Source organism: Oncorhynchus nerka, linkage group LG6 (genome assembly GCF_034236695.1).
Source record: "Oncorhynchus nerka isolate Pitt River linkage group LG6, Oner_Uvic_2.0, whole genome shotgun sequence".
Classification (NCBI taxonomy): Eukaryota; Metazoa; Chordata; class Actinopteri; order Salmoniformes; family Salmonidae; genus Oncorhynchus; species Oncorhynchus nerka.
Genome location: NC_088401.1, coordinates 18,613,029 through 18,631,615, shown reverse-complemented (window position 1 = coordinate 18,631,615; position 18,587 = coordinate 18,613,029). Strand labels below are relative to the sequence as shown.

Sequence of the window (18,587 nt, the reverse complement as noted above, 5' to 3'; positions counted from 1 at the left end):
CTGGCATTAATGACGTCCTGCTGACAACTACCATGAGGGGTGCAGAATGCTGGACAGATCACTGTATGACACTGATAATACGTCCCCACCCACAACACCGCAGTAAGAGGCATCTGCACTGTACCAGGCTTGAGAAATCTCCAGAAATGGACGAGTTCCATCACTCTCTCGCTGAAAGGCTGAGGGAGACTGAGCCTCTTCTGAGCTGAAAGGCTGAGTGAGACTGAGCCTCTTCTGAGCTGAAAGGCTGAGGGAGACTGAGCCTCTTCTGAGCTGAAAGGGTGAGGGAGACTTAGCCTCTTCTGAGCTGAAAGGCTGAGGGAGACTGAGCCTCTTCTGAGCTGAAAGGGTGAGGGAGACTGAGCCTCTTCTGAGCTGAAAGGGTGAGGGAGACTGAGCCTCTTCTGAGCTGAAAGGGTGAGGGAGACTGAGCCTCTTCTGAGCTGAAAGAATGAGGGAGACTGAGCCTCTTCTGAGCTGAAAGAATGAGGGAGACCGAGCCTCTTCTGAGCTGAAAGGCTGAGGGAGACCGAGCCTCTTCTGAGCTGAAAGGCTGAGGGAGACCGAGCCTCTTCTGAGCTGAAAGGCTGAGGGAGACCGAGCCTCTTCTGAGCTGAAAGGCTGAGGGAGACTGAGCCTCTTCTGAGCTGAAGGGCTGAGGCAGACTGAGCCTCTTCTGAGCTGAAGGGCTGAGGGAGACAGCCTCTTCTGAGCTCAGAGGTCCCCATGGACCAGAAGTGGGCAGCTGTCAGCTCAGTGCTCTATCAGGCAGCGGCCCACTCCATTGGCCACAGAGGTAGGAAACATCAGGACTGGTTCGATGAGAACTCGGACACCATCACAATCTTACTGGACAATATGCGCACAGGGCTACTCAACAGCCCTTCGCCAGCAATGGAGAGCATCACGCAAGGAAGTGCAAACACTCGTGTGCTCTGCAGAACAAAGGGTGGACGAATAAAAGGCACAATCTCTACATCTCCACTAAAGCTATCAATGGTCCTAGAAGTTGCTCCATCACCCCCTGAAGACATGGTCTGACTCTCTTGAAGGACCAAAACCAGATCCTGTTGAGGTTCGGCTGACCATGTTGAAGCACTACTTAACCAGCGCTCTCCAACAGACCACTCCATCCTGGAAGAACTGCCAGTCCATCCACCCATTTCAAAACCTCAACCATTTGCCAACCTTCCAAGAGGTGTTATCAGCTCAAGAACAACATACAGCCATGCATGTCCCCACAGACTGAGACATACAGACTTAGACCTACTACCATGCTTGTTCCCGCCAACACAGACTGAGACATACAGACTGAGACATACAGCCATGCCTGTCCCCACCAACACAGAATGAGACATACAGACTGAGACATACTACCATGCCTGTCCCCACCAACACAGACTGAGACATACAGATTGAGACATACAGCCATGCCTGTCCCCACCAACACACATACAGACTGAGACATACAGCCATGCCTGTCCCCACCAACACACATACAGACTGAGACATACAGCCATGCCTGTCCCCACCAACACACATACAGACTGAGACATACAGCCATGCCTGTCCCCACCAACACATACATACATACAGACTGAGACATACAGCCATGCCTGTCCCCACCAACACACATACAGACTGAGACATACAGCCATGCCTGTCCCCACCAACACACATACAGACTGAGACATACAGCCATGCCTGTCCCCACCAACACATACATACATACAGACTGAGACATACAGCCATGCCTGTCCCCACCAACACACATACAGACTGAGACATACAGCCATGCCTGTCCCCACCAACACACATACAGACTGAGACATACAGCCATGCCTGTCCCCACCAACAGACATACAGACTGAGACATACAGACTGAGACATACAGCCATGCCTGTCCCCACCAACACACATACAGACTGAGACATACAGCCATGCCTGTCCCCACCAACACACATACAGACTGAGACATACAGCCATGCCTGTCCCCACCACCACACATACAGACTGAGACATACAGCCATGCCTGTCCCCACCAACAGACATACAGACTGAGACATACAGCCATGCCTGTCCCCACCAACACACATGCAGACTGAGACATACAGCCATGCCTGTCCCCACCAACAGACATACAGACTGAGACATACAGCCATGCCTGTCCCCACCAACACACATACAGACTGAGACATACAGCCATGCCTGTCCCCACCAACACACATACAGACTGAGACATACAGCCATGCCTGTCCCCACCAACACACATGCAGACTGAGACATACAGCCATGCCTGTCCCCACCAACACACATACAGACTGAGACATACAGCCATGCCTGTCCCCACCAACACACATACAGACTGAGACATACAGCCATGCCTGTCCCCACCAACACACATACAGACTGAGACATACAGACTGAGACATACAGCCATGCCTGTCCCCACCAACACACATACAGACTGAGACATACAGCCATGCCTGTCCCCACCAACACACATACAGACTGAGACATACAGCCATGCCTGTCCCCACCAACACATACATACATACAGACTGAGACATACAGCCATGCCTGTCCCCACCAACACATACATACATACAGACTGAGACATACAGCCATGCCTGTCCCCACTAACACACATACAGACTGAGACATACAGCCATGCCTGTCCCCACCAACACACATACAGACTGAGACATACAGCCATGCCTGTCCCCACCAACACACATACAGACTGAGACATACAGCCATGCCTGTCCCCACCAACACACATACAGACTGAGACATACAGCCATGCCTGTCCCCACCAACACACATACAGACTGAGACATACAGCCATGCCTGTCCCCACCAACACAGAATGAGACATACAGACTGAGACATACTACCATGCCTGTCCCCACCAACACAGAATGAGACATACTACCATGCCTGTCCCCACCAACACAGAATGAGACATACAGACTGAGACATACTACCATGCCTGTCCCCACCAACACAGAATGAGACATACTACCATGCCTTTGCCCACCAACACAGAATGAGACATACAGACTGAGACATATTACCATGCCTGTCCCCACCAACACAGACTGAGACATACAGACTGAGACATACAACCATGCCTGTCCCCACCAACACAGACTGAGACATACAGATTGAGACATACAGCCATGCCTGTCCCCACCAACACACATACAGACTGAGACATACAGCCATGCCTGTCCCCACCAACAGACATACAGACTGAGACATACAGCCATGCCTGTCCCCACCAACACACATACAGATTGAGACATACAGCCATGCCTGTCCCCACCAACACACATACAGACTGAGACATACAGCCATGCCTGTCCCCACCAACACACATACATACTGAGACATACAGCCATGCCTGTCCCCACCAACACATACATACATACAGACTGAGACATACAGCCATGCCTGTCCCCACCAACACACATACAGACTGAGACATACAGCCATGCCTGTCCCCACCAACACACATACAGACTGAGACATACAGCCATGCCTGTCCCCACCAACACACATACAGACTGAGACATACAGCCATGCCTGTCCCCACCAACAGACATACAGACTGAGACATACAGACTGAGACATACAGATTGAGACATACAGCCATGCCTGTCCCCACCAACACACATACAGACTGAGACATACAGACTGAGACATACTACCATGCCTGTCCCCACCAACACAGAATGAGACATACAGACTGAGACATACTACCATGCCTGTCCCCACCAACACAGAATGAGACATACAGCCATGCCTGTCCCCACCAACACACATACAGACTGAGACATACAGACTGAGACATACAGCCATGCCTGTCCCCACCAACACACATACAGACTGAGACATACAGACTGAGACATACAGCCATGCCTGTCCCCACCAACACATACATACATACAGACTGAGACATACAGCCATGCCTGTCCCCACCAACACACATACAGACTGAGACATACAGCCATGCCTGTCCCCACCAACACACATACAGACTGAGACATACAGCCATGCCTGTCCCCACCAACACACATACAGACTGAGACATACAGCCATGCCTGTCCCCACCAACACACATACAGACTGAGACATACAGCCATGCCTGTCCCCACCAACACACATACAGACTGAGACATACAGCCATGCCTGTCCCCACCAACACACATACAGACTGAGACATACAGCCATGCCTGTCCCCACCAACACATACATACATACAGACTGAGACATACAGCCATGCCTGTCCCCACCAACACATACATACATACAGACTGAGACATACAGCCATGCCTGTCCCCACCAACAGACATACAGACTGAGACATACAGCCATGCCTGTCCCCACCAACACACATACAGACTGAGACATACAGCCATGCCTGTCCCCACCAACACACATACAGACTGAGACATACAGCCATGCCTGTCCCCACCAACACACATACAGACTGAGACATACAGCCATGCCTGTCCCCACCAACACAGAATGAGACATACAGACTGAGACATACTACCATGCCTGTCCCCACCAACACAGAATGAGACATACAGACTGAGACATACTACCATGCCTGTCCCCACCAACACAGAATGAGACATACTACCATGCCTGTCCCCACCAACACAGAATGAGACATACAGACTGAGACATATTACCATGCCTGTCCCCACCAACACAGACTGAGACATACAGACTGAGACATACAACCATGCCTGTCCCCACCAACACAGACTGAGACATACAGATTGAGACATACAGCCATGCCTGTCCCCACCAACACACATACAGATTGAGACATACAGCCATGCCTGTCCCCACCAACACACATACAGACTGAGACATACAGCCATGCCTGTCCCCACCAACACATACATACATACAGACTGAGACATACAGCCATGCCTGTCCCCACCAACACACATACAGACTGAGACATACAGCCATGCCTGTCCCCACCAACACACATACAGACTGAGACATACAGCCATGCCTGTCCCCACCAACACACATACATACTGAGACATACAGCCATGCCTGTCCCCACCAACACACATACAGACTGAGACATACAGCCATGCCTGTCCCCACCAACACACATACAGACTGAGACATACAGACTGAGACATACAGCCATGCCTGTCCCCACCAACACACATACAGATTGAGACATACAGCCATGCCTGTCCCCACCAACACATACATACATACAGACTGAGACATACAGCCATGCCTGTCCCCACCAACACACATACAGACTGAGACATACAGCCATGCCTGTCCCCACCAACAGACATACATACAGACTGAGACATACAGCCATGCCTGTCCCCACCAACAGACATACAGACTGAGACATACTACCATGCCTGTCCCCACCAACACAGACTGAGACATACTACCATGCCTGTCCCCACCAACACAGAATGAGACATACTACCATGCCTGTCCCCACCAACACAGAACGAGACATACAGCCATGCCTGTCCCCACCAACACAGAATGAGACATACAGACTGAGACATACTACCATGCCTGTCCCCACCAACACAGAATGAGACATACAGACTGAGACATACTACCATGCCTGTCCCCACCAACACAGAATGAGACATACTACCATGCCTGTCCCCACCAACACAGACTGTACATGCCCCACCTGCAATAAAGTGTGTGGATCTCAGATTGGACTCTACAGCCACCAAAGAATTCACTGTTAACTCTGAAATGAAAGTCATCATCGGATACGATGGACTCCCATAAGCGAATACAATATGGTGTCTGCTGTGTTTGATTGGCTGTCCTGAGCTATGTGACTCTAGGGGAGAGTGTGTGAGTGTGTGCCAGTTGATTGGTCGAGGCCGACAGCGCCAGTGATTACCTGAGTGTTGGCTTGGCTCTGGGCGACTAGGCGTTTCCATGGCTCCAGGCCTCGCCATAGTAAAAGAGTTCTGTGGTAGTGTTGCTGGGCCTGGGTCTGGAGCTGCTGGTCTCGCTCCAACCTCCACTGTTTCTCCTGCTCCCTCTGAATACACACACAGTCAGTCAGGCACACACACACACACACACAATCAGTCAGACACACAGTCAGACAGAGACACATTCACACACACTCACAGGTACTTACTGTGTTAATGTGTAGCTGCTTTATGTACACATGGTTCTGTTTTATGTTTGTGATTAAGCTGCTAGTATCAGAACTAGGAACCACATTTTCAAGAGCTTCTAAATGTCTAGTTAGATCTGACCATCAAGCTGTGTCAGTGTGATGTAAGGCCAACATTATCACACAGAACATTGACCAACCATTGCATCAATGCTTTGAACAGCTACCAACAAAACATCACTACAAATCTAAGGGAATAAAAATGGAATGTTCAATGTGTTTCCATCGCATTTTCAACTCTAGTTTTGATAGTTAGTGATAGTTTTGTCACAAAAACTGTTACGTTAAATAGGAAATGTGCCTACTCTACTTCTGTCTCCATTTACAACATTGTACTGAAGCGTCCTGTTTCATCACAGCTGTTGTGATTTTTATTATAAATGTATGTTATGACTTGCATAAAGACTGGATGGAAATGTGGTTACTGTCACATTTCTTTTGTCTTTTATGGCTTTGTTTCGGGAAAAAAAATGTCATTTTCCTTGACAGAATAATTATTCTCATCTGCATTTGACAGATATTACTTTCACCACTAGAGGGCAATTGGACGATTTCTGTGGGTCTGTCCTCCCTAAATGGACTGTTTTTGTGCTTGGCAGTTCTCAGCTGTTAGCAGCAGTTTCTTACTGGCCATTAAAAACTGAGGATTCATTTTTTTTCCTCTTCTCTCAAGTCATTGCTAAATTATTCAATATAACAAATCAAACATTAAACCTCAAACAATTCATGGTATCCTCGTAAACAATTCATTAAAAAAAATAATCATTAAATGAAGACCCAGTGTTTATTTGCTCAAATGTGTGCCGTTGCCCAGCTATTAAAAGGGACAGACGTTTAATGTTATATTATGTTATTATTATGTATTGCATACGTGTTAATGACATCTATGTGCATATATACTTATAGGAATGCAAACATTCCTATAATTTGAGTGAGTTAAGAGTTCATTTAAGGAAATCAGTCAATTGAAATCAATTCATTAGGCCCTTATCTTTGGATTTGACATGACTAGGCAAACCAGGCCCACCCATTGGGGAGCCAGGCCCAGCCAATCAGAATGAGGTTTTCCCCACAAAAGGGTTTTACTACAGACAGAAATACTCCTCAGTTTCATCAGCTGTCTAGGTGGCTGCTACCATACGATCCCTCAAGTGAAGAAGCTGGATGTGGAGGTCCTGGGCTGGCGTGGTTACACGTGGTCTGTGGTTGTGAGGCCATACTGCCAAATTTTCTAAAACGATGTTGGAGGCAACTTATGGTAGAGAAATGAACATTCAATTATCTGGCAACAGCTCTGGTAGACCTTCCTGCAGTCAGCATGCCAATTGCACACTCCCTCAAAACTTGAGACATCTCTGGCATTGTGGGACAAAACTGCACATTTTAAAGTGGCCTTTTATTGTCCCCAGCACAAGGTGCGCCTTTGTAATGATTATGCTGTATAACCAGCTTCTTGATATGCCACACCTGTTAGGTGGATGAATTATCTTGGCAAAGGAGATATGCTCACTAACAGGGATGTAAACACATTTGTGCACAACATTTTAGAGAAAAGCTTTTTGGGACCTTTTATTTCAGCTCATGAAACATGGGACCAACCCTTTAGATGTTGCATTTATATTTCAGTATGTGTTTCTGTCCCTGTGATGGCAAGAAATAATATCTGGGTCCGTATGTATCCAGCGTCACAGAGTAGGCGTGCTGATCTAGAATCTAAAGTCCTAAATACACTCTCAGTGGAAGTGGAAGCTTTTTTTTCAAATACGCCTTTCAACTTGAAAGTTGTCCCCAGTACAGTTCCACTGTAAACATTGCGTCACCTCTCTCTCTTGTCTCTTCTCCTCCCTCCTCCTTTCCACTGCTCTACGTTTCTCATCCTCCTCCTCCCTCTGCCTCTCCTTCACTGCTGTTTTCAGCTGGGCCTGAGAAGAGAAGAACGTTTAATGTAATGCTTCCTAGCACACTTCCCCAGACCCTCTCCAGTGGACTGCACACACACTCCCCTGCAAAGAGGTTCATTGTCCCCAATAACTTTATATATACTTCAATAGCCTCTCTAATTCCCAGCCTCTATTGACCTATCTGAACAACACCAAACTATTCCATATCCCCCACTGGCCTGAACATTTCTCACCAGCCTCTCCTCCTCCTTCTTTCTCTTCAGCTCCTCCACCTCCCTCCTGCGCTCCGCTCGCTGACGAGCACGTTCCTCCATGGCTGAGAAGGGGAGAGAGAGAGAGACCAATAGGAGAACCTTTTTGGTTCCAGGTAGAACTATTTTGGGTTCCGTATACTGTAGAACCCTCTTTGGAAAGGGTCCTACCTGAAACCAAAAGGGGTTCTTCAAAGGGTTCTCCTATGGGAACAGCTGAAGAACCCTTTTTGGTTCTAGATAGCACCTTTTGTTCTAATGTACATACAGTGCATTCGGAAAGTATTCAGACCCCATAACTTTTTGCACATTTTGTTACGCCTTATTGATTAAATTATTTTTCCCATAATGACAAAGCGAAAACAGGTTTTTAGAAATGTCTGCAAATGTATTAAAAATAAAAAACAGATACATTATTTATATAAGTAGTCAGACACTTTGCAATGAAACTCAAATTGAGCTCAGGTGCATCCTGTTTCCATTTGTTCCGAATCCTCCTCCTTTCCATTTTCTCAGAATCCCCCTCTTTCTCCCAGACTGGCTCTGGTTTACTCCTCGGCTCCGCCGACTGCTCCAAGTGCCCCCCCCCTCTGTGGTCGCCTTGACTCCTCATATCGTCGCCTTTCCTCCTGTGCTATCCACCTGCTTCCATGGCAGGGTCTTGTCCCCTGCCATTACCTCCTCCCAGGTCCAGGATGTCCTCCACTCATCTTTCTCCCGGGCCCAGAACGAAACGAACGTGAAGCTATAGAACACCAGTGCTGACAGGCAACTACACATAGACAATAACCCACCAAACCAAAATGGAAAGTGGCAACATAAATAGGATCACCAATCAGAGACAATGATAAACAGCTGTCTCTGATTGGGAACCAATTCAGGCCACCATAGACCTACAAATACCTACCGTAGACATACAAAAACCCCATAGATATAGAAAAACCCCTAGATAAGACAAAAAACACACCCACCCTCGTCACACCCTGACCTGACCAAATAACACATAAAACATGGATAACTAAGGTCAGGGTGTGACACCATTGATCATCCTTGAGATGTTTCTACAAATGAATTGGAGTCCACCTGTGGTAAATTAAATGGAAAGGCACAAACCTGTCTATATAAGGCCACACAGTTGACAGTGCATGTCAGAGAAAAAACCAAGCCATGAGGTTGAAGGAATTGCCCGTAGAGCTCCGAGACAGGATTGTGTCGAGGCACAGTTCTGGGGAAGGGTACCAAAACATTTCTGCAGCATTGAAGGTCCCCAAGAACACACCGGCCTCCCTCATTCTTAAATGGAAGAAGTTTGGAACCACCAAGACTCTTCCTAGAGCTGGCCGCCAGGCCAAACTGAGCAATCAGGGGAGAAGGGCCTTGGTCAGGGAGGTGACCAAGAACCCGTTGGTCACTCTGACAGACCTACAGAGTTCCTTTGTGGAGATGGGAGAACTGTCCAGAATGACAACTATTTCTGCAGCACTCCACCAATCAGGCCTTTATTGTAGAGTGGCCAGACGGAAGCCACTCCTCAGTTAAAAGCACATGACAGCCCGCTTGGAGTTTGCCAAAAGGCACCTAAAGACTCTCAGACCATGAGAAACAAGATTCTCTGGTCTGATGAAACCAAGATTGAACTATTTGGCCTAAATTACATGCGTCACATCTAGAGGAAACCTGGCACCATCCCTATGGTGAAGCATGGTGGTGGCAGCTTCATACTGTGGGGATGTTTTTCAGCGACAGGAAGACTAGTCAGGTTCGAGGGAAAGGTACAAAGAGATCCTTGATGAAAACCTGCTCCAGAGCGCTCGGAACCTCAGACTGGGGCAAAGGTTAATCTTTTAACAGGCCAACAACCCTAAGCACACAGCCAAGACAACGCAGGAGTGGCTTCGGGACAAGTCTCTGAATGTCCTTGAGTGGCCTAGACAGAGCCCGGACTTGAACCCGATCAAACATCTCTAGAGAAACCTGAAAATAGCTTAGCAGTGACGCTCCCTGTCCAACCTGACAGAGCTTGAGATTATCTGCAGAGAGGTATGGAGAAACTCCCCAAACACAGGTATGCCAAGCTTATAGCATCATACCAAAGAAGGCTCGAGACTGAAATCGCTGCCAAAGGTGCTTCAACAAAGTACTGACTTAAAGGGTCTGAATACTTATAGTGTCAGTGAAAAGTTTGGACACACCTATTCAGTCAAGGGTTTTTACTACATTGTAGAATAATAGTGAAAACATCAATGCTATGAATTAACACATGGAATCATGTAGTAACCAAAATATATTTTATATTTTAGATCCTTCAAGACGGTTGGAAAAGCATTCCAAATGAAGCTGGTTGAGAGAATGCCAGGAGTACAAAGCTGTCATCAAGGCAAAGGGTGGCTACTTTGAAGAATCTCAAATGTAAAATATATTTAGATTTGTTTACTAGGTGATTCCATGTGTGTTATTTCATAGATATGATGTTGTCACTATTATTCTACAATGTAGAAAATAGTTTTAAAAAACTTTTAAAAAACCTGGAATAAGTAGGTGTGTCTCAACTTTTGACTGGTACAGTTTTGTATTTTTAAGAAATATGCAAACATATCTAAAACCCTGTTTTTGCTTTTTCATTATGGGGTATTGTGTGTAGAGTGAGGGGGGAATAAACAATTGAATCAATTTTAGAATAAGGCTGTAACGTAATAAAATATGGGGAAAGTCAAGGGGTTTGAATACTTTCCGAATACACTGTACATTTGTGGTGTATTGTTCCAAAGGAGAATGTGTGTTTGACAGAGCAAGAGACAGAGTGTGTGTGTGTGTGAGAGAGTATCTACAGGCCTTGCCCCTGCTCTCGCCACGGCCCTTCTATTCCTACGTATAGGAAACTTCAGCCAAACAGAGTAACAGAGACTCTTTATTCCTCCATGTACGCTAGCTACAGCTCTATACATCTACGGCTCTATACATCTACGGCTCAATACATCTACGGCTCTATACATCTACGGCTCTATACATCTACGGCTCTATACATCTACGGCGCTATACATCTACGGCGCTATACATCTACGGCTCTATACATCTACGGCTCTATACATCTACGGCTCTATACATCTACAGCTCTATACATCCGACTCACGGACATGAAATACATTTTATCCTCTTTCCTATTATTCTCCACGACAACATAGTCAGACCATTGTGTGATCAACCATCTGGAAACTATGTCTCTGTGTGTGTGTGTGTGTAGTTTAGCTCTAATCAGAGCTTAACATGGAGGTGAATGTGCTGACTGACCCATGACGGTGGGATGACGACAGGGCTGACGGACAGCTGGTTTCCTGTTGGCCGAGAAACGGCCATCGTTCCCCCGAGCGACTCTTCCAGCCCTGAAACACAGAATATCACCCAGAAACACACATTAAATATTCACTCTCTAATATAGATCTACTCTATTCCCAATTTACCAGACTGACCCAACCAGCCCTGCACCCACTCGCTCCCTGCACACTGCTTGCTCTGTATCCACTCTGCTCATGGTAGCTCTGAGTGGGTGAGTATCCATAGCAACGGCTCCGCTTGGGCTGCTCTGCTCAATGATGAGACATGAGAGAGCAGTGGAGCTGTAAGCTACTTTTCATCACACTGAACTTTGTGAAATAATCTCTCCTGTTGTATATTTGACGAGGTTGAAGCACTTGTGACACCATGTTACGATCTTAGTCAGATAAGACTAGCAGGCGCAAATGGCTCAGCTTCAAAATGTTAGTGATCAATTTAGTGATGCTGGAGCCCTACCTGTACCCTTGTTATTGATGGAAAAACAGGCCCTACTTGGCCCTAACCTGAGGTTTAACGTTGGGCTAAGGTCAGACACACCCCACAATGGCAACCTGTGCGCCTCTTCTCCTCACCTGGGTTCCCATGGTAATGTGAAGAGGGACCAACCTGGATTCTTTGGGGTCAGAGGTCATCTCTCTGGGCCTTGGTGATGCTGGGACAGCGATCTGGGCGGCTGTCTGGGCCTCCTGCCTCAGTCCCATCATGCTCTGCTCCTCCTGGAGGCGTGCGATCTGCTCCTGTTGCTCCCTGAGGAGCTTCCTCTGCTCTGCAATGGTCTGCAGCTGGCTGGCATGGCGATGCTCGAACCGGCCCCCACACACCGCTGCTGTATGAGACCGGGGGGCAGCCCCTACACTGTCGTCCCCATCGCCCACCTCGCCCCTCTCCCGTGCTCGCCTCAGCTCGCCTATTGAATAGAATAGAACTTTATCATCAAATGATGCACATTTTTAACCCTTTGTGGAAGAAGAAATCTAAATCACTGATATATATTTAAAGTTTCCCCTTTTCACCAATATATATTTTAACTACCTTGGTTGGAACGGAACTGAAAAAAATAGTGGTTCTGTTCAGAACAAATGATTGGAAAAGGGTTTCGGTTCCAACCGCTGCTTGATAGAACTAGAGGACAGACAAGTTGCCCTTAACTAAGATGTACAGTTGAAGTCAGAAGTTTACATACACCTTAGCCAAATACATTTAAACTCATTTTTTCACAATTCCTGACATTTAGTAAAAAATCCGTCTTAGGTCAGTTAGGATCACCACTTTATTTTCAAATAAATTAATAAAAAATCCTACAATGTGATTTTCTGGATTTTTTTTCTCATTTTGTCTGTCATAGTTGAAGTGTACATATGATGAAAATTACAGGCCTCTCTCATCGTTTTAAGTGGGAGAACTTGCACAATTGGTGGCTGACTAAATACTTTCTTGCCCCACTGTATATGTGTCTTTGTCCTGTCTAGGATTTTTGTATGTTTATGGGGTTGTTTCTAGTCTAGGTGTTTTATGTCTATGGTTGCCTAGATTGGTTCTCAGAGGCAGTTGTTTATCGTTATCATATTTAGGTAGCCATATTCCTTGTGTATTTTGTGGGTTATTGTCTATGTGTAGGTGCCTGTTTCAGCACTCTTGTTATATAGCTTCACATTCGTTTTGTTGGTTTGTTTAGTTTGTTTAAGTGTTATTCGTGTTCTTCCTGCGCCTTGGTCTCCTCGTTACAACGTAATTGACACCAAAGGAGGAATTGGCTTTGGGGGTGACCAGTACTTGCTGGAGCGTGTGCTACAGGTGGGTGCTGCTATGGTGACCAGTGAGCTGAGACAAGGCGGGGCTTTACCTAGCAAAGACTTATAGGTGACCTGGAGCCAGTGGGATTGGCGACGAATATGAAGCGAGGGCCAGCCGACGAGAGCATACAGGTCAAAGTGGTGGGGAGTATATGAGACTTTGGTGACAAAACGGATGGCACTGTGATAGACTGCATCGAATTTGCTGAGTAGAGTGTTGGAGGCTATTTTGTAAATGACATTGCCGAAGTCGAGGATCGTTAGGATAGTCAGTTTTATGAGGGTATGTTTGGCAGCATGAGTGAAGGATGCTTTGTTGCGAAATATGAAGCCGATTCTAGATTTAATTTTGGATTGGAGATGCTTAATGAGTCTGGAAGGAGAGTTTACACTAGGTATTTGTAGTTGTCCACATATTCCAAGTCAGAACCGTCCAGAGTAGTGATGCTGGACGGGCGGGCAGGTGTGGGCAGCGATTGGTTGAATAGAATGCATTTAGTTTTACTTGCATTTAAGAGCAGTTGGAGGCCACGGAAGGAGAGTTGTATGGCAATATAATCTCATCTGGAGGTTAGTTAACAGTGTCCAAAGAAGGGCCAGAAGTATAGAGTATGGTGTCGTCTACATAGAGGTGGATCAGAGAATCACCAGCAGCAAGAGCGACATCATTGATCTATAGAGAGAAGAGAGTCGGCCTGAGAATTGAACCCTGTGGCACCCCCATAGACTGCCAGAGGTCCGGACAACAGGCCCACCGATTTGACACACTGAACTCTGTCTGAGAAGTAGTTGGTGAACCGGGCGAGGCAGTCATTTGAGTCTGCCGATAAGAATGTGGTGATTGACAGAGTCGAAAGCCTTGGCCAGGTCGATGAATACAGCTGCACAGTATTGTCTCTTATCGATGGCGGTTATGATATTGTTTAGTACCTTGAGCGTGGCTGAGGTGCACCCATGACCAGCTCAGAAACCAGATTGCATAGCGGAGAAGGTACGGTGGGATTCGAAATGGTCGGTGATCAGTTTAACTTGGCTTTCAAAGACCTTAGAAAGGCAGAGTAGGATAGATATAGGTCTGTAGCAGTTTGGGTCTAGAGTCAGAAGAGGGGGATGACCACAGCATTTTGGGGATCTCAGACGATAAGAAAGAGGTTGAACAGGCTAGTAATAGGGGTTGCAACAATTTCAGCGGATAATTGTAAAGAGGGTCCAGATTGTCTAGCCCGGCTGATTTGTAGGGGTCTAGATTTTGCAGCTCTTTCAGAACATCAGCAATCTGGATTTGGGTGAAGGAGAAATGGGGAGGCTTGGGCAAGTTGCTGTGGGGGGTGCAGGGCTGTTGACCGGGATAGGGGTAGCCAGGTGGAAAGCATGGCAAGCCGTAGAAAAATGCTTGTTGAATTTCTCAATTATCGCGGATTTATCAGTGGTGACAGTGTTTCCTAGCCTCAGTGTAGTGGGCAGCTGGGAGGTGCTCCTCTTATTCTCCATGGACTTTACAGTGTCCCAGAACGTTTTGGAGTTTTTTCTACAGGATGCAAATTTCTGTTTAAAAAAGGTTCCTAAATTCCCTGAAAAGTTGCATAACGCGGGGGCAATTCGATGCTAATGCAGTACGCCACAGGATGTTTTTGTGCTGGCCAAGGGCAGTCAGGTCTGGAATGAACCAAGGGCTATATCTGTTCCTGGTTCTACATTTTTTTTGAAAGAGGCATGCTTATTTAAATTGGTGAGGAAAGCACTTTTAAAGAATAACCAGACATGAGGTCAATATCCTTCCAGGATACCCGGAACATGTCGATTAGAAAGGCCTGCTCGCTGAAGTGTGTTAGGGAGCGTTTGACAGTAATGAGGGGTGGTCGTTTGACCGCAGACGCATTACAGACGCAGACAATGAGGCAGTGATCGCTGAGATCCTGGTTGAAGACAGCAGAGGTGTATTTGGAGGGCAGATTGGTTAGGAGGATATCTATGAGGGTGCACGTGTTTACGGATTTAGGGGTGTACCTGGTAGGTTCATTGATAATTTGTATGAGAGTGAGGGCATAGTGCATAGATTGTAAGATGGCTATGGTGTTAAGCATGTCCCAGTTTAGGTCACCTAACAGCACAAGCTCTGAAGATAGATGGGGGGCAATCAATTCACATATGGTGTCCAGGGCACCGCTGGGGGCAGAAGGTGGTCTATAGCAAGTGGCAACGTTGAGAGACTTGTTTCTGGAAAGGTGGATTTTTTAAAGGTAGAAGCTCGTGTGTTTGGGCACAGACCTGGATAGTAAGTCAGAACTCTGCAGGCTAACTCCGCCCCCCAGTTCTATCTTGCCGCCTGGGGAATGGGAGTGGAGCTAGGCACTGCAGGGCCTGGATTACCGGAGGAACAGAGGAGGAGTAGGATAAGGGTACGGCTAAAGGCTATAAGAACTGGTCGTCTAGTACGTTTGGAACAGAGAGTAAAAGGAGTATGTTTCTGGGCACGGTATAATAGATTCAAGGCATAATGTACAGACAAAGGTATGGTAGGATGTGAATACAGTGGAGGTAAACCTATGCATTGAGTGACGATTAGAGAGATATTGTCTCTAGAAACATCATTTAAACCAGGTGAGGTCACCGCATGTGTGGGAGGTGGAACTAAAGGGTTAGCTAAGGCATATTGAGCAGGGCTAGAGGCTCTACAGTGAAATAAGGCAATAATCACTAACCAAAACAGCAATGGACAAGGCATATTGACATTAGGGAGAGGCATGCGTAGCCGAGTGATCATAGGGATCCAGTGAGAAGCTCGGCGGGCTGGAGACACGGCAATTCAGACAGCTAGCGGGCCGGGAATAGCAAGTTAGCATAAGGGCCTTAGAGGGACGTAAGAAGTCTGTTGTAGCCCCCTCGTGCTGTTACGTCAGCAGACCAGTCGTGAAGGATCAGCAGGGCCCTGTGTGGTAAAAGGTATATTGTAGGTATATTGGCCAAAGAACTTGTCCGATGGGCCTCTTCAGCTAACAGTCCGATATGCTCTAGACAGCTAGTGGGCCGCGGCTAGCAGATGGGCATTCAGGGGACGTCGCGACGGAAGAGCCAGTTGAAAAAACCCCTCAGGCAGACTACGTCGGTAGTCCTGCTTCATGATGCCATCTATTTTGTGAAGTGCACCAGTCCCTCCTGCAGCAAAGCATCCCCACAACATGATTATGCCACCCCCGTGCTTCACGGTTAGAGTGGTGTTCTTCGGCTTGCAAGCGTCCCCCTTTTTCCTCCAAACATAACGATGGTCATTATGGCCAAACAGTTCTATTTTTGTTTCATCAGACCAGAGGACATTTCTCCAAAAGGTATGATCTTTGTCCACATGTGCAGTTGCAAACCGTAGTCTGGCTTTTTTTATGGGGGATTTGGAGCAGTGGCTTCTTCCTTGCTGAGCGGCCTTTCAGGTTAAGTGGATAAGGGACTCGTTTTACTGTGGATATAGATACTTTTGTACCTGTTTCCTCCAGCATCTTCACAAGATCCTTTGCTGTTGTTCTGGGATTGATTTGCACTTTTCACACCAAAATACGTTCATCTCTAGGAGACAGAACGAGTCTCCTTCCTGAGCGGTATACAGACTACGTGGTCCCATGGTGTTTATATTTGCGTACTATTGTTTGTACAGATGAACGTGTATTTGGAAATTGAGGTCTTGGCTGATTTCTTTTGATTTTCCCATGATGTCAAGCAAAGGGGCAATGAGTTTGAAGGTAGGCCTTGAAATACATCCACAGGCACACCTCCAATTGACTCAAATTATGTCAATTAGCCTATCAGAAGCTTCTAAAGCCATGACAATTTTCTGGAATTTTCCAGGCTGTTTATAGGCACAGTCAACTTGTATGTGTATGTAAACTTCTGACCCACTGGAATTGTGATACAGTGAATTATAAGTTAAATAATCTGTCTGTAAACAATTGTTGGAAAAATTACTTGTCATGCACAAAGTAGATGTCCTAACCGACTTGCCAAAACAATAGTTTGTTAACAAGAAATGTGTGGAGTGGTTGAAAAACAAGTTTTATCCAACATAAGTGTAAACTTCCGACTTCAACTGTAGGTAGGAGTTTCCCCTAATATATTTAAACATTTACTTTGATCACTCACCTGCACTCAGCGCCGCGTTACGCCTTGTCACCTGCCAGGGGAGTGTGTGCAGGACCACAGCCCCCAGCGGTCCGTCCCCTTGACAGGCAGGAGAGGGGGTGGGGCCAGCAGGTTGTGACCCTGGCTGACCTTTCTGCAGAGACAGGAATTGTGAAGTGTACAGGTCACATGGAAATAGGGGAAATGGGATGAAGTTGATAATGAAAAAAAACAAATACTGTTTTTCTTGGGAAAAACAATCTCAATTGACATTGAAACAGCTAAAATGACATTTAAGCTGTATAGAAATGATAATGACCTACATTTATAGTCTCTTCTAACAGTCATCTAACGAATGCTTGACAGTCAGGGAGCATAGAAAATTCCAACAATGATAGATATGGGACTAATTTTAAGACATTTTGATGTCAAGGAAATATTATAACCAATTTTAAGTGCGGCCCTCTGTACCTCAGTGAAGACCAAATGCGGCATGGCAAAATGAGTTTGACACCCCTGATCTAGATAGAAGTTCCCCTCTCCCTCTCCTTTTCCTCTCTCCCTCAAGCTCTATTCCACTATTCAATATCTCCCTTTCTCTCTCTCTCTCTCTCTCTCTCGCTCTCTCTCTCTCTCTCTCTCAAGGGGCTTTATTGGCATGGGAAACATGTGTTAACATTGCCAAAGCAAGTGAGGTAGACAACATACAAGGTGAATATATAAAGTGAAAAACAACAAAAAATTAACAGTAAACATTACACATACAGAAGTTTCAAAACAGTAAAGACATTACAAATGTCATATTATATATATATACAGTGTTTTAACAATGTACAAATGGTTAAAGGACACAAGATAAAATAAATAAGCATAAATATGGGTTGTATTTACAATGGTGTTTGTTCTTCACTGGTTGCCCTTTTCTCGTGACAACAAATCTTGCTGCTGTGATGGCATACTGTGGAATTTCACCCAGTAGATATGGGAGTTT

At 46.3% G+C, this 18,587-nt stretch overlaps 1 protein-coding gene across 1 annotated transcript in view; it reads right to left on the bottom strand.

Moving 5' to 3' along the window:
* LOC115130115 (coiled-coil domain-containing protein 191) overlaps positions 1-18,587 on the bottom strand; it is a 41,939-nt gene that overhangs the window by 11,836 nt on the left and 11,516 nt on the right. The window contains exons 10-15 of the mRNA XM_029660897.2: positions 17,618-17,750; positions 12,303-12,603; positions 11,652-11,743; positions 8,346-8,428; positions 8,032-8,133; positions 5,927-6,070 (exon numbers count right to left, since the gene is read on the bottom strand). Of these exons, the coding sequence (XP_029516757.2) occupies positions 5,927-6,070; positions 8,032-8,133; positions 8,346-8,428; positions 11,652-11,743; positions 12,303-12,603; positions 17,618-17,750 (855 nt within the window). The remainder of the gene's footprint in view (positions 1-5,926; positions 6,071-8,031; positions 8,134-8,345; positions 8,429-11,651; positions 11,744-12,302; positions 12,604-17,617; positions 17,751-18,587) is intronic.